At 40.4% G+C, this 21,277-nt stretch overlaps 2 protein-coding genes across 3 annotated transcripts in view; both read right to left on the bottom strand.

Annotated features, from left to right (window-relative positions):
- Positions 1–9,943, bottom strand: part of LOC145466632 (uncharacterized) — a 28,062-nt gene extending 18,119 nt beyond the window's left edge. Inside the window, exons 1-2 of one of the 2 annotated variants that reach the window (XM_081450342.1) lie at positions 9,151–9,937; positions 158–1,386 (exon numbers count right to left, since the gene is read on the bottom strand). In XM_081450342.1, the coding sequence (XP_081306468.1) occupies positions 158–1,361 (1,204 nt within the window). In that variant the 5' untranslated portion in view covers positions 1,362–1,386; positions 9,151–9,937. Of the gene's footprint in view, positions 1–157 lie in introns of both variants that reach the window. The other variant, XM_081450343.1, reaches the window with a different exon arrangement.
- Positions 9,944–11,118: 1,175 nt separating this feature from the next.
- Positions 11,119–21,181, bottom strand: LOC145466678 (multidrug and toxin extrusion protein 2-like). Its single transcript, XM_081450394.1, has 9 exons — positions 20,594–21,181; positions 20,216–20,332; positions 18,454–18,966; positions 16,640–16,682; positions 16,100–16,144; positions 15,456–15,553; positions 14,706–14,803; positions 13,889–14,508; positions 11,119–12,108 (listed from the first exon to the last, which is right to left on the bottom strand). Exons 3-8 carry the CDS (start codon positions 18,738–18,740, stop codon positions 14,486–14,488), a joined length of 594 nt encoding a protein of 197 aa, XP_081306520.1. The 5' UTR covers positions 18,741–18,966; positions 20,216–20,332; positions 20,594–21,181; the 3' UTR covers positions 11,119–12,108; positions 13,889–14,485.
- Positions 21,182–21,277: the final 96 nt, after the last annotated feature.

Raw genomic sequence — 21,277 nt, forward strand, 5'->3', positions numbered from 1 at the left:
ATATTTACGAAAAAACCCTGATAAAATTTCCAAGATTTCACTCAAAAAAATCTCACTTTTAAACTGATAAATCAACATAACTTTGTCAAGACCTATTGATTAGATATAAATACAAAGATACAAAGGTCTGCTGCAAAGTTACCACCAAAATACATACCCTGATTAACGATGTTTACCATCTTCTCAACAAGACCTTGACTTTGTTTGGCCCAGCTGTATTTCATCTTATAGGAAGAACGTAACAGTTCAGCCGCCTGAAGTCTTGTCTCTCTGTCTTTTTTCCATACTTCCTTGATGGCTTCAGCCCATACCAGATGATCCTCAGAATCAATCACACATACTGAACCAAACGATACTTTACGTAGGGCTTCTCCAAATCCTGAGTTCTTGCTGACAAGTACAGGGAGACCGGCTGATAATGCCTCTAGACCTGTCAAGCCAAATCCCTCTGTTCTGGAAGGCATCAGTACGAGATCTACTTCGCAGAACAATCGTTTCAAGTCCTCTCTGCTTTGCAGGAAGCTTCTCACTGTCAGGCGGTGAGCAGGAAGACCACACTCAAGCAGACGCTTTGCTATGTCCTCGTGCTTTCCTTCAGGGGCACCAACGAAAACAAGATGAGCATCACTCAACTCAGCGACGGCTTTGCCAGCAACATCAAAACCTTTTAACTGAAAATCTTCAGCATCTCCGCGGCCAAACACTAAAATGCCGCATCGTTCTCTCTCTTCAGCAGCATGTTCAACATTCACAAATTCATCAAAGACACCAGGGGTAATGTTTAGAATGGTTTCATCTTTCTTACACCAGCGAAGATATCTGCGAAAGGCCTCGCACAACTTCGGCCCAACTCCTACAACGAAGTCAGCCTTTTCGCAAAGTTCCACTTCTACTTTGTGTTTCTTCTCGCCCGTGGAAATCGGATTTTGGTAGGACTTAAACATCCCTAGTTCCTCTGGGTCTGTGTGGACAACTTGAATCCACTTACATTTGTGAGATTCCCTTATTATTTGTGCTTGGTGACCAAGCTTCACGCCATGACCAACGATGACATCAATTTGCAAATTATCTGGCGGAAAGCTAAGCCATTCTAGTTCCTCAAAACCAGGCCGTCGTGTTGCCTCGACAATTCCAATGTGGTGTCGAAGGGCCGTTCTCTTGTCTTCTTCGCTGCATTGTGGAACAAAGAAAGAGATTTCTACCTCAGGACATTTAGCCAACTCTATGGCTAATTCTCTGCTTATGGTGGAGAGTCCACCTTTAGTTGATCTCCATTCTGATGCTAGTATTGTTACATGTAATTTGCCAGGGGATGGACGTAGCTCGCCATGCTCTCGAGATTTCTGTGAAGGTGAAGTCATTGCCACATTCCGGGAGATCAGACTCCTGCGAGAAAACAAAGCAGACTTGTAAAAGCCATACAAGTGTCTACATGTTAAAAACATTGCCCATTTTAGCCTTTGCATCTGATTGCTTCAGCCATATGGCGTTAAGCTTCTGTTGTTTGTTAAAGGAGGAGTGAAAATTGATCGACAGCAGGAGCCATAATCGGGGACGGAGACCGTAAGCGCGCGCCATTTCTAGTATTGGGGCTGTCCCTATGATATGGGACAATTTTTCTATTTTTAGAACAAATTGCGCCATCCCGTGCGGCACACGCGCGTACATGCTGCGAGGATTTTTGCGGATGTAGCGCGGGGAAATGGCGTCCAATATTCCCGAAATGTTTGATGCTTTTGGCCCACAACTCAAAACTTTCATGTCTGTTGGAATTTTGCTTCAGTGTTTTCGTCGTAAGCTGCTCCAGTTTGAGTGAAGGAAGACAGTGTCAAATTTAGTTATGTGCCGCTTTACATCACTGACCAAGTTGTGTTACGCAGCTTCTTTTACAAGGGCTCCACATTACTCCACTCTAAGTTTCACATATGTTGAAGATTAACAGCTTTTCCAAAACACAGCAAAAAACTAGTTGGATATATTTGGATATAGCAGCGTTTCAGGACTTCAAAGTTTCCCTCCTCTTGCCACACGCTTCCGAGGATTTCACCAGAGTCTATCTCGACCGAACAGTAAACAAAAAATAATTGCAAGTTTGAAATTCGCCTGAATCGTAAGCTACGCTTCATGTTTTATCAAGGCCCAATAAGTGACAATAAAGTTTATGTCTGTAGATACTGCTCAGTTTTGTTTGTGTAAAAATCCAATAAATTGACTGTTGTCGATAAATAAGAGCGCCCGCCGATGCGTGGTTTGTACAGTCAGTAAAACATGACAAATTGGACTTCCCCACTTTCGAGTGAAAACGTACATCGAACTCATGTATCTCTAGTTTTTAGATAAGTTTAAGGTTGATAAATGTTTGAGAACATATTAAAAGCTTAGCTGAAAATATGTGAATACAGCAGAAATAATCAGCAAAGTTGCCATGACGCTTTCTTTAATCAACTCGAATAACGATTTCGATTTTGTTGGTTGAGTTATCAAAACTTCCTGTCTATTTTATTTTCGTAGTATAAAATTTCACTATGTTAAAGAAACACTCATGATGTTAGTAGCCTTTTGGCGTTGGTGAAAATTGTTGCAGCATCTCGGCACAAAAGACAGCGAAAGAAATCTTTGTCCAGATTTGTTGACGATAATTGAAAACACCGACTCGGACTTAAATGGACGCGCTGCACTACGCAAATGAGCTACCTGTACGCGTCAGACTTTCCTTTCAAGAACTTTTGCAAACTCGCCAAACAAACAGAAACAATAAGAAACTATCAAAACAGGGTTTGGTTACGATTAAGCATTGTTTGGGAAACTCACAAATTAACTCGATACCAGACTAAAGACTTTTCTGACATAACTTTTCTTTATAAAACAAGTACAAAAGCTTACACGTACAACTAGCGCGAGCATTCATTCACAGCGCGAAATCGAAGTCATGTTTTCGACCCTGAAAAACTCACCTTTTCCATTAGCTCAGAGCATAAAACTACATATAAGAGCCCTGGTTCTTATTCCCTGCCTTAGTCCCTGTCATCGCTTTGAAAAAATCTGCAAGAGAATCTCGCAACTCTCACCATTTGATCACGCAACGCGACAACATCCACGCGAGAGCCCCCGACATGTGCGTGGATCCGCACGGATATATGAGGTCAGGATGGCGCAAGTTGTTCTAAAAATAGAAAATTGTCCCATATCATAGTTGCGCGCGGATCCCAAGACTTACGGTCTCCGTCCCCGATTGCGGCTCCTGTCGACAGCTGTTCAGATTATGCTGCAGCCTTCAAGTCATAAAACAGGCGAAACAATTTCAAAAAAGAGAACAAAACGAACTCTGACACGAGACGGATCAAGAATGAATGGGAGGAAATCTTGGAAGTGTCCAATCAGCGTGGGTTGCGGGTCGCGGGTAAAAAGCGCGAGTCGCGGGTAAGCAGTGCGGGCGCGGGTCTACAGCGTGGGTCGCGAGTAAACAGCGTGGGTCACGCAAAAAGTAATCATAAGCAAAAACCTTAAATAAACGTTTTGATAGGCCAATGAAAGATGATCTTTAGTAGACCTATCTTCAATACCATTAATAAACACCTGTTCCTTTGACTGACTCTCGTGACCCATGCTATGTTTATAAATTAAATGACCGGCGTGGTAATCCTGATAAACCGTCATTTGCTTTTAAGACCAGTAAGTTTAAAAGCAAAATTCGCACTTAGCATGGACAGAACTGAAGACCAGATCTTGAGTCAAGAATTTTGTTTTTTCGACGGGAAGGTAAACAGGTGCAAAGGTTTGGTTTCACTGACTGCTAGCGTCAATCATTCTCTAATCAGAAGACTTGTACCTCTCGCCACAATGGAATGTAAAAGTGAAGACTGTTGCTCAGTCGAGCTTTTTTAGAACAACTTTTACGAAGTTCTATGGAAAGAAAGTCGAAATAAGAAGTATTTCTTAACTTTAATCTTCGTGACTGGGTTACCGACATGGCGGGGCCAAATACGGAGGGTTTGCGACGGTCATTTGATCCTCATGCCCCGGAAAGAGTCAAGACTTGCGAATGTTATTTTCTAGGATTACCGGAACCGACAGGCTCGAAAGTTAAGAAAAGAAGACAGAAGACGTTTTAAAGAACTGTGCAATCGTCAACAACGCCAAGGAAGACTTAGAGAATTTCAATGAAGAGGACAACGATCGAAAATATTTACACAGGTGGGTCAAATCGTATCGTTACTAAGTACTCCGAAAATGACTCAAGCGGAAACCATTCACGCCAACTGGGTGAAAAGAGACCGTATGAACATGTTCCTTTTCTATGCAGCTCATGCTGATGCCCGAGACAACGTCAGCTGGAAGTAGAATATAAGGCATTTCAAAATGGCAACAGCACGGGAGGCAATGGTCCCTCCCTCGCAAAGACAAGACGAAGCGAAAAGAAGTCGACTAAAAAGGGCGAAAGGCCTCGGATAGAAGATCTAAGGGACAAGGATAGGGCCGGTGACTTAAACCCGATGGCTAGTCCTAACCCGTACGATCGGCACAACGCAAGTGTCGAGTCTAGGAGGTCTGACGAGGCAAGAGGTGGTCGTTACAGGTCGATACGAAGCAGACCATTTTTACAAAGACTTCAAAAGGCAAAGCAAGAGAACGAGACAATCAAAGCTAATTCAAGTTCTTCGCAGTCGTCTCTCGAAGAGACTTTTATTGTAGTTAATTCTAAGAGTGAAAGTTCAGGTTACAAAGTTCAAATTGGAAATAATCCCTCGCGCGAATGTGACCATTTTTCAAAAACTTCGGGCAAAGAACTATGTAAACATATCATGTGGACAATGCTAAATATTACAGAGTGCCGGAGAACAGTTATCTTCTACAGCAGTTCTCCTTGACCGACAGCGAAGTTTTGTTAGTGTTGGATAACACACCAACGGTTATCCCGGAGCAGCTCCTTTATAGAAAAATACAACCCCGCCCAGATCCAGGAAAACAATAGTAGAAGATCTCTTGAGAAATGACGCGCGCAAGAAACCAGCATGTACAGATTTGGACTTTAGGTGAAAAAAAGAAAAGAAAAGAGGAACTGTGCCAAGATGTCGAGTCTGTAGAAATTTGCAAAATGAGGGAGAGTTAACAGTTACTGTTAAAGGGTTGTACATTCCGTACCGTCAATATTTTGTAACGGAAACTATGTTTTATTTTTGCCCGAGCATGACTTGTGTCAACAGCATACCCTCTTGGACTAATTTGCAACCCCTCCCCCCCCCCCCCCCCGTAGTATTGTGGCTGACAAATTGTCAGAAAATGAATCCACGATAAATACGTTAAAAGAGGATGGCTTACCAATAGAGTAGCCTCTTAACTCAAAACTTCGTTGGAATTTACCAAGTTAGCTTTATTAGTTCTGTTTTTAAAACGTTAATCGGGCAAACACCAACCCCGTAAACGAATCCACGACATTTCCATTTCGTTGGGTTGGCTTGTTTTCAAAGAAGCTTTCTTAAAAGGTTCCTTAATTTTCTTTCAACGTTAACGTTAAACACGACGCGTGACTGTATTTCATAACTGAAAGGAAGGTCTTCTAAACCAAGGAAATTAGTGCTAGATTTCCGGGCTAATTATTTTGCACATCATTGGGTAATTTAGTAATAAATACTTTGATCTATTGCCACTCACTTTAGTCTGATGAATAGTTCAGCCGATGGGACATCCTGGGAACGCTTGACCTTCGTAGCAGTAATTTTTGGTTTACGAGAGAGCGTAAAGGGCTTTGGAAAGAAAACACATCTACGTACGCTAGGGTACGCTTAATTTTAACCGTTTTTACACCAGACCGCGAGTTACCAGCATGACCCGCAAACTGTCCTATTAGTGCTCAAACGGGGCTATTGATAACCAATCAAGTACGAGAATTTTGTTACAGTTTTCATTACACGGGAAATATCGAGAAAATCCGGTTTACGGATACGGCTTTCTTTCAAATACGAGTTGAACCAGCAAGGCGATGTCTTACTCAAAACATTCATTTCTAGTTTGTCAATATTATAAAAGCGTAGGAAGGCCGTGTTCAAGTTAAGATTAACTACCATTTGCTCAGACATAAAGTACTAACACACACAAAACGAATTTTACTACGACAATGTATTTAACTCACGACATCTTACTGCCTGGGACACTGTCTTAGTTAACCCGCACCAATTTACCCGCGGTCCGAGCTGTTCACCCGCGACCCGCGCTGATTGGACACTCCCCGAAATCTTACATAGAACAATATGAAATCAAGCGTAAGTTGCACGGTTATTATAAGTTTCGTGAAAACATATCAGTCAGGGCCCCTGCTCATACCAGCCTAGCACTCGATGGGCTGCCCTGTCTCTATAAAGCTGACTTTACTCTATCTATTCTTTTGAAGAAATCGTATACCATCTGTCAATACTTTTTATTTGTTGATCAAGTTTAGTCTGTCCCACGCGCCGAGTTAATATTTTGCTAAGCTTGCGATCTCGACGAACTCAAGACAGAATAGAGGGTCTGAGGACAGACTAGGTCAGTTACATAAAATATTCAATGATTTTACAGCTTTGATCAAGTCAAACTTTATATTTAAAACATTTTTATTATTATTATAACATTTCTGCTCTTTGGTTTGAGTCTAGTCGGATGCGACAAAAGCAAAAACATATTTATATAAAAACAATACACGTTTTCAAACGCTCGGCAAATACCGAGTTCAGGAAGAATTGATTAGATCTGTAGTTGTTAGCAAGTATCCCAAAAGAAGCGATACTTTTAATTATAAGGTAACAAACGTCCAAAAGTGGTGTAAATTGACATGTTATGAAAAACAACGGGAATATAAGCAACAGACACATCAAGCTGAACCAAAGTGATACGATATTCATTTTAAAAGACCCAGTGACCTTAAAAATTCACTTTGGTTGGTGTCAAATAAGTTATTTTTAAGCAGATTTACACCCCTCTTTTCTCAATATATTAAGAATATTTTTATTTCATTAAGATGGATCAGCCCACACGTTTTCGCAGCCCGCCATAAGTACATATTACCAAGGTAGTAGTATTTGCAACTTTCCGGTAATCCGTGTCATAGACTAAACTCATTCCTTCTTCATTTTGCGCCTTTATTCTCCCTGTGAATGTCGGCTGAACTCATTCTAACCTGTGTGACTAGCTGGTTTTAGAAATTGAAATTTAATGGTTATCCATCACAATTAAGAGCCAATTAAAAACTTACGCATAATGCACATTTTCTGAAAATAAGTGAACCATTGTGACTCACAGAAATAACTTGTAACATGTAATGACGCGTGCTAAATATCTTACCCTTTATCAACAAGGGCCGCATCAGGCCAAATCGTACTGCATTCGTCAAAATAAGGCAAATGTAATACGTTATTTACGTTACAGTAGCATTATACTCGGTTTTGTAATTTGATATTGGATGAGAGATGGTCCAAAAAGAAATAATATAAATAGCCTGCGTAGCTTGGCGGTTTAAGCAATTATTTAAGCAATTTGAGCGCGAGCGCACAAAGCGGCGACGCCGCGAGAAATTGATTGCCTAGATTACCCGCATTTTTTATTGCCGCCCCCTGTTTCATAATTTGACAACCCGATGACAGGTTTAGTGAATCGTATTAACATAGCCTGCGAACAGGCTCCAACCTCGTTCCCAGGGTCTCTCATCTTATCGCCCCCTGGAGCGCTCGCTTTAAGGGGCGGTAAGATGAGAGACCCTGGGAACGAGGTTGAACATAACTGCAACGGTACAGATTACAACGCAGATCTTTGGCGGTTATCTCTGCAGGTGGTTTCTCAGTTGTATCTCTCCCAGGCTCCTCGCGGCTTCACCGCCTCTTTGGCGCTCGTTAACGCGGCTTCGTCGCTTTCTTAGCGCCCTAAAATAGCCAAGCTACGCACGCTATAATATTATAAATTGTTTGGGGTTATTAGGTCTCGCCTCCGCTTTGCAACTGCGCAATAGCGTGACAGAAGGGCCTCTTGTTTTGTTTTGTTTTTTTAACGGTCTAGCAGACAGATTGGATTAGAAGAGTCACGCTATATTAACGGCTATGGAATAAATTACCATCGTGATCGTTTGCTCTGACGGCTTTACATAAAGCAGAATGAAATTGATCTATTTAGCCGGTTTCACTTTAAATACCTTTAAAGAACTTTGATATAGCTTCGTCTTCTCAAGTTTCTATGTCATGAATTTTGTTTCATTTGGAATGTGTTAAACAAAACAAAGTCTGATTGTTTATACAAAATATCATTTACATGACATTGCGATCATATTTTCACGACTCCAAGCAGTTCACCACCTTAATTAACTTGTGAAAACCTTAAATCACTTTTTTCTTGCGATTCATCTGTTAAGAACAGAATAATCACAAGTTTGAATAAGTATTATTGTCGCAGAATTACTGCAGTACTTTCCACCCGAACAATACGCTTCTTGCAGCTTGAAATATCAGACGCATTCCGCCACGCTCAAAAAAAACTCCTGATTAAAAGCTCTTACAACGATGAAGTCATGTCACTGACATAAGAAATAAATCAGCGGCTGAAGAATGAATCGCAAAAAGGTTTCTTTACCGGTCAAACATGCTAATTATAGATTCTACCGATTTCGATGAGTAACAGACGTATAAATGATCAATGATCAGTCTAAACGGGTATCAGAATTGATAAACAAACTGTAGCGAGTTTCCCATGTACCTGGTCAGTCTGATCGTGACAATTGAATATTGAAGACGTTAGATGCAATATCCATAACTATCAGAGACTGTTTCAAAATTGAGCTTCACTCAAAAGAATGTATTTCAACTCAGCATTTGACAGCTATCTTTAGATGGGTCAGAATCGATCTGGCTTCCTTCGCTCGTCCTTAAGAGTTTAGTTTACAGCGGCAGTCAAACATAACCGCTGTAATACACACGGAATACTGGCTAGTATAGAGAACTCAAGCTTTCCGCATTGAGCGGGAGACTCGATCAGACAAACGAGTACAGCATTGCTTTGCTGTTTTCAGTGAAACGTCGTCAAGTTAAGAGATCCCCTGGGCGAGGAAACCGAACAGTGTAGTATTGTCACTGATGTATTAAAAAGCTATAAGTAAATATTACATATCCGGGTTACAGATTTACAACAAACCTGCATTCACGGAGACCCAAGGAAGAGAAGACAGCAAGTTGAAAGCGGCAAGCACCACACAGTCAAGTTGGTTCAAAGTCTTCAAACTGAAAGAGGAAACTAGAAGGGCGGATGACGTCATCTCAAGATTTCTGTCTTCTTGGCAACAAGAGTTGTCACGCAACGTTTCCCTAGCTATTCGGCCATCGCCACCTCATCACAAAATTAGAAACACTGTGTAACGCTAAGAGCCCAAAATTTAGTCCTCTCTTCTCTCGACTGATGTATATAAACATTTTTCTTTTATTAAGATGGATTGGTCCACACGTTTTAGCTATCCAAAAGTAGCTCGCCTTCCTCCCTACTCTTCAAAAGTTCTTACCTTCCGAAAGTAGAGTTTACACCCGACATACCATCTTTAGATATGCTATGTAACCTGGCCCGCGTCAGAAATGTAAGCAAAACTGACTCCTTTACGGTTGGCAGAAAATTTTTTTGGGACCACTTTTCGACCGAGCTTTGTAACCGTCCACAAATGTGACGGTCGAGACCTGGGTTCCACTTCACTAAAAATGGCAGCGGGTTCAACTCTCAACGGCGCGGTGAAATATGTTTATCCAGATCGACATTTTGTAGGGGGAAAGTGAACGAATAAGCTTCACAATGGCAAGAAAACATGTGTTCCGAAGCAACAAATGTTACAGTTGTTCTAGAAACTTGAAGAAGATACTGATGTGGTCAGGAAAAAATGGTCCCAAAACATGTTGACAAAAGAGCGAGCGATATTTTGGGACCACTTTGGAGTGAAATTTGATAAATGTTTTATTCTCAGTTTAATAGCAAATAGCTATAAGTTAAATGAGAACAGTTTCCACTACCATTCCTCAAAACCCCAACAAAATAGCAACTGACGAGATTCACTGAAAGAATCGAAACTAATGAAGACGGGTTACTTTCTAAAGCCGCATCATTGTATACAGAAGACTCTGCTGCTTATCCTGACGACCGTCGCTGCTGAATTCCTAGCGCTCAAATCCAACGGTCAACGGACAAACCAAAAGAGCGCCAGGACGAGCAACCACCCAAATCGCCTAATAAGTACCGCCGTGACATTCCGCGTGGCAGTTACGAGCACCAAAAAGTCCGAAGAGTCCATCTCTTACCTAGCTGAAAGCACACTCTGATAAGGGAACTTGCCCAAAAACTTTACGTTACGACGAAAGGGCGAATATTTCGCCCAATGAAGAATCCAAACAAGACATTGCCTTAGTCAGAAAGAACGCTCAGCAGAAATATTTAGGCGTTCTCATTAAATTTCACCACAGGTGAGTAGAGCAGAATAAAACAAACTCCACAGGATTAAACAGCTAGAACAGTGTAAGAGCAATGATGAAAAGCTAACTATGATTGTATGAATAAGGCACATTACACGGTCCTTGAACCGAGAGTCAATGTAAACAAACATGAAGAAAGAACTGAAAACATCCAGAAAATTCACGGCTGAAATTTCAGATACAGAAATAACTTTCCTGGATACATGCGTATATGAGGGCGAAAGATTCAAGAAGGAATCCACTCTCGACGCGCGCACGCACTTCAAACCGACAGAAACTTTCCGATACACACACTTCACCTCCTGCCACCCTCCAGGCGTCAGGAAAGGCTTTATATATCAAAGGCGAAGCCTTAAGACTTCTAAGAACCAACTCTTCAAAAGTTACATTTGAAGAAAACAATACACAATTCAAACGCTGATTACGCGACAGAGGTTATCCAGATAACCTTTTATAAAGCACTCTCTCAGAAATTAAATTTAGCGAAAGAATGTCGGCTCTACAAAATAAACAAAAAACGTGCAAAAGAATTTTGCCGTTTGTTGCAGAATATCGCCCATCTGTGCCTAATCTTAAAAACATTTTTATGAGTAAATGGCTTTTAATACAAAATCAGCCTCTGCTAAGGGAGATCTATAACGACCCTCCCTTTCATACAGAAAAGGGAGATCTTTGAAAAACGTACTCGTTAGAGCAAAGTTTTGAAGGTCAAAGTTTTACTATCTTGACCAATACGAGTCGTGTTTGGCCTGTCATCCATTTTTATCACCAAAGTGGTCCCAAAATATCGCTCGCTCTTTTTGTCAACATGCTTTGGGACCATTTTTTCGTGACAACATCAGTATCTTCTTCAAGTTTCTAGAACTGTAACATCTGTTGCTTCGGAACACATGTTTTCTTGCCATTGTGAAGCTTATTCGTTCGCTTTCCCCCTACAAGATGTCGATTTGGATAAACATATTTCACCGCGCCATTCAGAGTTGAGCCCGCCGCCATTTTTAGTGAAGTGGAACCCAGGTCTCGACGGCCACATTTGTGGACGGTTACAAAGCTCGGTCGAAAAGTGGTCCCAAAAAATTTTTCTGTGAGCGCTATGCAGACTGACTGGAGCACTATTTAGGCTACAGGTGTCTGTAAGGGTTAATCCTTACAATTACTGATGAAAGATAACCACTGTCACGTCAGTGATATTTAGCCTAACATGGGCGCTATTTAGGCTGACTGGAGAACCCTTACAATTACTGGAAGCTAACCGCTGTCTCTTCAGTGGTATTTGGCCTGACATGAGGGCTATTTAGGCTGACTGGAGCACTATTTAGGCTACGTGTGTCTCAGTCTCTAATGGCCGTTAAACCCTCCAATTACTGACATTTAACCACTGTTTAGTCAGTGACATTTAGCCTGACATGAGCACTATTTAGGCTGACCGGAGGCTTACTATTTAGAATAACCACAGTGCTATGTCGTCATTTCACCGGTTTGTGGTTTCAAAATGCCTCAGTGGAACCCTCACTTGAAAACGACACTTGACAATTTTTCATGACTTGCGTCTAGCACAAGTGATGTTGTATCCTCACCATAAAGACAAATTCCGCCCACTGTAAAATAATAGCATAGGTTCCTAGCTGCACTTCACCAAAGCTCCCTTTCAAAAAAAAAAAGAACATCAATGATAAATACATTCCAATAATTTCTACCACTAACACTTTGTCAAAACTATTATTTAACAGATTTTCAACATTCTTGAGAAAGCCCTTGGAGCTGTCCCCCTGCCTTACAGTTACAATGTATCAGTTAGGCCCTTTGGTAGCTACTACTTCAAGGCTGTGACCCCAGGGGTTACTCTGTAAATCTTTGGGTGGGTGGGGGGGGGGGGGGTGATACTGGAACACTTAAACCCTTATAGTTCGTATAGCGTGATCGTCCGGGTGAGGGTAGTTCTGAAAAGAACTGTTGTTGGTGACTGACGTTTCGACAACCTGAGCGGAAGTCATCTTCAGAGTCAAGTGAATAGTGTGTGTCAGTCGATGATGTTATAAGTCTGGTCCGTTGAACGTTATTGGTCAGTTTAGCCATGATGGTATTGGCTGAAAGACTCGTGCAAAGTTTGTCATCATTCATTGGTGGGTTTCGGTTCGTCTATTGTTAGTCAAATTGGTCGGTTTTTGGTCCATGTATTGTTAAGTCGGTCTGTTAGAAGTCCGTTTGTCGGTTTCGTTTCCGTCGTGGATAAGTCGTTTGTAAGGCGTCGGTAGTTGTTGACATCTGTTAAGAGGCGTTTGTTCTAGGTTGGTGTACCAGCTTTCCAGAGTCAATCATTGAAAATAGTTTGTACTGTAGGTTAAGCACTGAGCAGAGTCCCAGTCAATGTTGTGGTTTGTCAGTTGATGATGTACAGCAATGTGATTGTTGGCATCACCATTTCTCGTGGCTCGTTTGTGTTCAGTCAGTCTCGTGTTAAGGTTTCTGCCAGTCTCACCAATGTAGGAAGCCTGGCAGTCGGAGCATTTGATCTTGTAAACTGCTCCCTGTCTGTTGTTAGGTTCGTCCCTGTCTTTCACGTTGGTCAGTAAGTGTCGTGACGTAGTTGTAGGTTTGTGGGTTACACGGATGTTGTAGGACTGTAGGATCCGTGAGATGGTCTCACAAGTGCCCTTAATGTAAGGTATAGTCACTGTAGTAACAGGTGTTGGGTTCCTGTTTGTAGCGTCAGCTTCAGCAGGTCGGAAAATGTTTCGTCTAATAAAGTCAGCGTTGTAGTTGTTTTTGTGAAAAACACGTTCAAGGTATCTGTTTTCGTCACGTAAGCTGTCCGGTGTGTCGCAAACTAGTTGCGCTCTTCTCGTCAAAGTCTTTATAGTCGTGGTTTTGTGTGAAGTCGGGTTATAGGATGATTCGTCAAGTAATCTGTCGGTATGCGTCGGTTTTCTGTACACTGTCGTTCGCAGTTCGTTGTTGTCACGGCTTACCAAACAGTCTAGAAAAGGAAGTTCTCCATTTTCTTCGATCTCTTTAGTAAACTGGATGTCGGCGTTCTGTTCGTTTAGGTGGTCGTCAAAATCGTCAATTTCGTCTTTGTGAACGGCGGTAAAGGTGTCGTCAACGTAGAAACATACCCTTCGCAACGGCACGTACCCATGTGGCCTACACACTGGAGTATCCCCCCTGGGGGGGGGGGGGGGGGGCTTTTACACCTTATCTCAAGATTAGAAAATACCTAATGTAGGATTTTTTGTACACTTGACTATGACAGTTAACATTAAAAAATGTGTTCTATTCCTAAGAGATGTGTGAATTTGATAACCTCCTCTAGAACCATTTAACAAGACTACCACTTAGTAGTTTTTGTAAGATTGAGGAACAGACAGGTACTGCCACCTCCTGGGATACAACATTGTCCTACAGTAGCTAAGGTTCAACTATACCTGCTAAAAATGTTCCAATTTCAAAACTCCACCACTCTATACAAATCATTACCATACCCGACGCACCAAGCTTAATAAACTGTCCCCAGTCTAACAGACTTTCGGTGGTCCAGCCTGTAATGCATTGAGCAATGTTCTGTTACATGAAAAGATGAAGTCTATATTCCAGAAGTGGCGTGTGAGGGCGGTGCATGCTTATCTCTGCAATTTCCCTGATATGAAGTGACCAGGAGTATTTCTATACCTCAGTGGAATGCTAGTCCATCGCAGGGTTACCTTGAGCATTCATTTCTCTGGTACCCATTCATACACTTGAGTGGAGGAGTGTTTTGCTTAAGAATACAGATCAACGACCCTAATTAACCTAAACCACTGAATCTAGCCTGAGAGTTCAGTGTGCTAACCATTAGACTGCCACACAGTCCCAGGGACGGATCTAGGGGGAGGGTGCAGGGGGTGCACACCCCACCCCCTCCTGAGATGAAGTCTTCTTCGTATTCGCTTTTAAAATTTGTTTACTTCAACTGTCAGTTATGCCATTCCTTAGTGGTGCACCCCTCCTAAGAAAAATCCTGCATCCGCTCCTGAGTCCTCCCTCTATCTGTGGCCAGTGCTGAATACTATAAAAGTATAATAATTTTAGATTTAAGAATTCTGAAGTCAACAAGCAAGTGGATATTTTGGGCAAATCATTACGATTATCACACTCCGGATTAATAAAACATCATGATCAGGTGTTAAACGAATAAAATGATGAAGTCAACACATTTTTCATTTTCCATCTTATCATCAAAAGGAACCCATGATTAAATAATACCTGGCCGTTTTTCTTTATGCAGCTTGAAAGCCTTCATATAGGAAAACAGCAGTAAAAACATAATCACAGTAGTAAGGGTCCAGCTAGATGCTACTCCTCTGTGAAACGAAAAATCAGAACAATTATTATCATTAATGAAACTAATGATCATTATTTTAATTAACAGAGGCTATACTACTGTAACAGTCAATAGCTCCACCATCACAGAATAGCCAAGTGACTGCTTAATAAAGGCTGACCGCTAAGAAGAAACTGACTGCTAAGAGAGGTGATCAAAATTTAGTGCATAATGGGGCAAAAATTGAACAAAAAATGTACATTTAAATTTCGTAGATTAAACATTTGAAAAGTGGTTTCATGTTCGCACTAGCCAACAGATTTTATAGTAAATGTTCTTTGCTCTAAATCTTATCATTGACCGTTTTGGCATTACATTTATCATGAAGTGAAAAGTCAGTTTTGGTCATCTATGAAGCTGATCGTAGGAGAATTTAACATGTGCCCCTGTTGACTATCTTATGTAACATTAAGCTGACCGTTTAACAGAGGTTAGTCTTTCACTCAGCGGCTGTTGCTTTTTGGCAAAGAAAAGCCACAGCCCGAAATTTATCTGCATTAATTTTATAGGCTGAACAGAGGTGAATTATAATAAAATTGGACAATTGGGAAGTCCAAACGGTGACCATGTCCACTTTTCAGAGGTGACCACGTAATGGAGGTTATGGATGATTAATTAACTAAGATGCTTACCTAAAACCTAAATTGAAGACAAACATCATCAGAGCATTGATACCTATCTGGACAGCATTGGAAACGAAACCAACATAAAGAATTGGCTTAACAATGCCCTAGAAATCAAACAATTCAAATTGAAATTACTGTGGTTTTAATGAGTGACAGTACCCGTCAAGGCAAGTGGTGCAGAGGAAGACCAAAGACACCTGGCGGAGAACTGTTACGGTAGACCTTAAAGAGCTAGGCTTGGTCTGGGCAGAGGCTGAAAAGATCACTGGGGAGTGTGAGAAGTGGAGAACTAATAACATGACGGCCTTCTTTCCCAGCCAGGACAATGAGGATGAGTGACTGAGTGACAGCACTTTTACACCACAATGCTCCAATCATGCTGCATGCATTAATTTTAATCAACATCATATTTAATTTTGGAAAACTCGTCAACTGATTAGAGTACTATTTGAATATACACATCTCAGTCAATGTCAAGTGAATACAAACTATCATGCATTTTTTGGAATAGTTCAGTTAACGTTTGTGCTGATTTAAGTTTGATCAATTACTAGCTGAAAAAGAAAAAATCACAATAACTTGAATGTAATAAAGCTTAGTTGAATTTGGCACAGCAAAATATTAAGTGTTCAGAATTATAATTATTGTACCTGAGTTTGAAGATACCTCCACAACAGTAAAAAGAGAAAACTACCCTGAAAAACAAATTATGATCTATCTGTCAATAATAGATATATTAAATAATTTTTGTGGTAATGTAGATCTCTTAGAAGTAAAAAATATCTAGTTGTATCTAGAAACAAAAAATATATAAATTTAATGTAATTAAATAAATGTTATAACACATAATCAGTATCAAATTATGGAACTTGACCCCTAAACAACATAAAAAAATATAAAACAGAATTAAAAACTTAGGTCATGCCACACAGAATAAGAGCGGGTTGACCCATGGCTAAGAGTAATTTATTATTCTAGCTTCTCAGGCACTCTTTAAAACTTCCAATTTGACAGGAGATCAGCTAAAACCACAAACCAACAAATTTTAGCTTATTACGCAGCTCGTTCCTGGTCTGACAAAAATATTGTATAATTTTTTTCAAAAACACCATGTTACCCACACCCCCACCCCTGCAACCCCTCCCCAAGAAATAACTGACTGTTAACAAAAAATGAAAAAAGGAACTTACTATTGCAGAAGGAAGGCATATAAGGACAAACTCTTGCATCAAACTGGATGCAAAAATAAAAAAAAAATAAAATAACCAATAACGAATAAAATACAATGAAGAAAAACGATAAAAAAAATATGTGATGTTGAAGGCTAGACTCTTGAATGACATATTCTGAAACATCTTCAGCATTTTAACCTTACAAGCTAGGTTACCCAGCAATTGTTTGTCCCTCTTCTCCCACCTCTCCAAAAAAGTCAATTGGCCAATTTCTGACCTCTAGCTTATAAAATCATTTGGAGAAAATCAATTTTTCCATGATATCAAAAACTCTTAAATCACTCATTGTATTTGTCACTCAGCTAACTAAAATCTCCATCTGTACATACTATATTTTCAAATGCCAGTAAAACAGAACACCTCACTATGCTAAATCCTTCCTCAGGTCCAGCCATGTAGTTGGCGGTATATTATATAAACAATGGCCTCCATTTGGCATTAAAATATGCTCGGACGTTTGTACCCAGACATTATCTGTTCCAAGAAGTGAACAGTTTTATGGGAGCATAGCTCAAGAAAAACTGTGAGCTTTGAGGAACAGTTAATTTCCAAGTCAAAGGACAAATGTGTAGTTCCAGAAAATATCCATACCCACCCCTAGGAAGGTCAATGGAAATTCCACGGGGGAGGGGGGTTTCAAAAGCCCAATTTTTTGAAGGAAAGTAAGACACTAAAATGGAATCTCCTGAGGGGGTAGGGGAGGGGGGGTTCAAGCTAAAAAACCTTCCATGGGAGGGGTATGGATATTTCCTGGAACAAGACAATATCCGAACATATTTTTGCGCAAAATGGAAGCTATTGTGTTTATAAGCCTCACAACATGCGCAGTTTTGAAAATTGGGGAATATCCTCAGATAGTCCCTACTTTTACATGTGGTTACGTGTGGTTATTTGGTCTAGTGACGCGTTTAGACCAATTGCACATGAGCAAAAATATTTGACGGATAATATAACATACAATATATCAACACACACCAGATTCAGCCATGCAGCTTAGCCCTTAACCCCAGTGTCAATCTCAAGATCTGAATGCAAATTCTCCTTCTTGTCTGACCATAAAATTCCACTTTAGTAATAGTTTTGGGAATTAGTAACTTAAAACATAGTTAATAGAGGGGAATGGTTATGAAACCTGACAAAGTTCTTTTTTGTATGTTTTTGTTCGCTTTTTTGGCCTTGACGGTGCACAAAACACAATGGTTGTTTACTCCGTACTGAGGAACTAACCAATAGAGACGTGTTGGTTACGTAATTCATGCAAAGTGTATGACAGATTGTGCATTGTCGTGGACCTTCCAACATAAATCTTGGAGTCTTTGTTTGCTCCTTTGATGTTTGCTGCACTTCATAACCAGTCCCCTCTATTAACTGTATGCTTAAAACAATATCCCAAAGTGGATAATTTTCTTTATATTTGTTACCTATCTCATTGTAAATGTACTGTCAGTGTTGGTATATTATGAGGAGAAACTAGTTATCCATAATTACCCCAAGGAGTGAAAGGGTTAATAAGTTTTACAAATCCCATGAAAAACTCTATTTGTGAACATTACAGTGTAGTTATCATATACATTGTAAAAATTATTGTTTCTTGTTCTTGTTTTATATTAAAAATAATTTTAATGGTTATATTAAAACTGTTGGAAAATTGGACAAAAGAATCAGGACTCTGAAAAATCATATTGTCCTTTCCAGCACCTTCCCACTTCTCCCACCTCACCACATCTAATGACCGATCCATTATTCAGTAATTATATATTTCTAATACTTACGATGTAACATTCTTTTTCTGATGCACTATCAACAACAGTAACTCAGAATTAATCCACAGAGTCCAGGTCAGTAAGCAGATTATTCCCAAAATCCACACCCCTCTCTGCAGCACAACACCCACCAAACGAAAGTTCTTGGCTCCAAATGCTTGGGAACTTAATGTTTCCAAGGCAGAACACAAGCCAGTGAAAATAGATATTCCAGTCACTTTGATAAAAGAAATAGCTAATGTTCCTGCTGCTAATTCTACTTCTCCGACACGTCCCGCAAAAAACAAGGTAATCATGGAGACCAGATGTTAGAAGAAGTAAGATAATACTGTCGGCCATGCTAAAGTAAACAAGCCTCTGATTTCAGCAACCGTGCTTCCTGACCAAATTCGACCACAACAACCAGATGTCTTTCCCTGCAGACATTGATGACCTTCTCGTCTAACATGTATGGAAAATTCGTTGTTTGGTAGTGTTGTGCTCTCTGCATCATCAGCTATATATTAGCTTCTGTGATGTGATCTGCAACCATTCATTAAATAGTTTATTTTTTTGTTTGATGATATAAAATAGATTAATGACATAAATTAGATTCTCCAATTGTGCCTTGATTGGTTAGCAAAGAAACATGTTTTACATGTATAATTTTGTAAGAGTAGAAAACATTAACTTTACCAAAAGTACTGTTTGTTCCATAATACAATCGTACTTTGACTGACTGACTGACTGACTGACTGACTGACTGACTGACTGACTGATTGATTGATTGATTACAAAACAGGATCAATAAATCTGTGTTCTGATTATCTGACATTGTACTAGGAACATAAATTCATTAAACTTACAGCACAGCACTAAGTTAAAGGTTTGTCACACCTGTCTGCACCATAGTAAAAATAAGAAGACGCAAGCAAATTACGAATTTTGGGCTCCTGAGAAGTGGGGAGCATTTAAATCAGGTTAAATATGTCGTGAGGAAATGTGGACTTTTCGAGTTCTGTAATTCATTCATTTGAAAAACTCTACACTAACTTTCCAGAATATTTTGTGTCAGGTATAATATATATAGCCCATTTAGATAGAGGGAGTACCCTTCCACCCCCTGGTGGCAGGCACTTACATGTATAGGTCATTCAACAAATTTAACCTTCATTTAACAAACTGACGTCTGCTTTTCATGTGCCTGTCCTATTATTGATCGTAAATTTCATCGCAACATTGTCAAATTAGCTGTGGATCCACGAGGCGACAACCAAGTAAACCTGCAGACTACTTTGACGATGCACAGTTCCAGAAAATATCCATACTTCCCCCACAGAAAGGATTGGAATTTCCCGGCGGGAGGGGGGTTCTGGAAGACCAAAACATTTAAAGAAATGTATGAAGCTCAACTGGAATTTCCAGAGGAGTGGGGAGGTGTTAGAAAAAAATCCCTTCCGTGGGGGAGGTCTGGATATTTTCTGGAACTACACAATGTTATGATGAAATTCAATGTCTTCTCAACAACAGAGCAGATGCATGAAAAACTGACATCAATTTGTTTTTAACATTAACTACTGGTAATTGTCGACTTGTCCGCTCTCGCTCGTCTCATCAACATTGCATAGATTATAAATTCACATGTCTGTCCACTTATTGACAATGAAAATTAGCAACGAGCACACAAGAATTTTTGCAGTTATTGTAAAAAACTCTTTACCCAGGACTGCAAGGACTGCAAGGGATACACCTTCATATGTAAGTTTTTGAAAAAAAAAGGGATGCATCTCACCTTGATCGAGCCAAATGTCAAATAGCCATAGCAATGGTGGTCTGATATTCACGTGGATTGGCAGTATCATTGATCTCTTTGTTTGCTCAGCTCGGGTTCTCAAATTTCTTTGTGACACTGAAACAATCACATTCTATAAATAAGCTCATGTTCGTGACAATCTGATCTGGACATAACACGGTAAGTCAGGCAGCTGGCAGTCAATCTTTTTTTTCTTATGTCACTGCACTAAGGTCCGGTTTAAACGTCGCAATTTACAATATTTGAGTCGACTCAAATTAAAGTTCGGCATTTGATTTAAACTTCGCATTTTACATGCACTTAATTCGGCAATCAGATTCGGTGCATGTAAAATGCGACGTTTAAACCGGGCCTTACCTGGTCCAACCGCTATAGTTTCGCTTCTTATGGCTCCGATCCAAAGCACTGCTTTTCCAGAACACACGAGGATTGCACCATCGAGTTGCTGCCGTTGCTGGCTGTTATGCTGTTATCTTGTACACAGATCCCCCACGGGCAGAAAAATCTTTTGGGTTGAAGATGTCGGTCATTCAGGGTCACTGTCAAATGCAGACTGCAGACCAGGGATAAAATGTAGACTGCAGACTACAGACTTTGATTATCCAGTGTTGACCATAAAATAGGGTTATTCATGCTAGTCGTAGTGAAAATCTGCACTCCGGTTAGCCTGAATATCACTCAGGTTCGCCTGTATAACGCTCCGTGTTTGCGTTAAGCTTCTCAACAATGGAAATGGTAATTGTAGATTCAGTTAAAAAGAAAAGTAGTCTGAATTTTATCCTTAGTCTGCATTTTACCCTCAGTCCGCAGTCTGTGTTTCACACTTAGGAAGAGAGAAGACCCTGGGAACGATGATCTGTCACTGAACAGACGCACGGTAGCCTGTCATCCCCCCCACCCCCAGCCCCGCAACAAAATCGGGGAGAGGATATTTGAGGGGAGGGGGTACACAGGCTACGTTTTTCTCTGTAAAAATCAATTTTGAACAATAAGCTTCCGGACGGAAAAAAATTAAGGAGGTATAGAAAAACATTTTTAAAA

This window comes from Orbicella franksi, chromosome 13, assembly GCF_964199315.1.
Source record: "Orbicella franksi chromosome 13, jaOrbFran1.1, whole genome shotgun sequence".
Classification (NCBI taxonomy): Eukaryota; Metazoa; Cnidaria; class Anthozoa; order Scleractinia; family Merulinidae; genus Orbicella; species Orbicella franksi.

Coding starts and splice junctions, on each gene's coding strand:
- LOC145466678 (XM_081450394.1), bottom strand. CDS start 18,740: ATGATTACCTTGTTTTTTGCGGGACGTGTCGGAGAAGTAGAATTAGCA. Junction 16,683..18,453: donor CAGAAAAAGAATGTTACATC/GTAAGTATTAGA, acceptor TTTTGCATCCAG/TTTGATGCAAGAGTTTGTCC. Junction 14,804..15,455: donor GTCTTCAATTTAGGTTTTAG/GTAAGCATCTTA, acceptor TTCGTTTCACAG/AGGAGTAGCATCTAGCTGGA.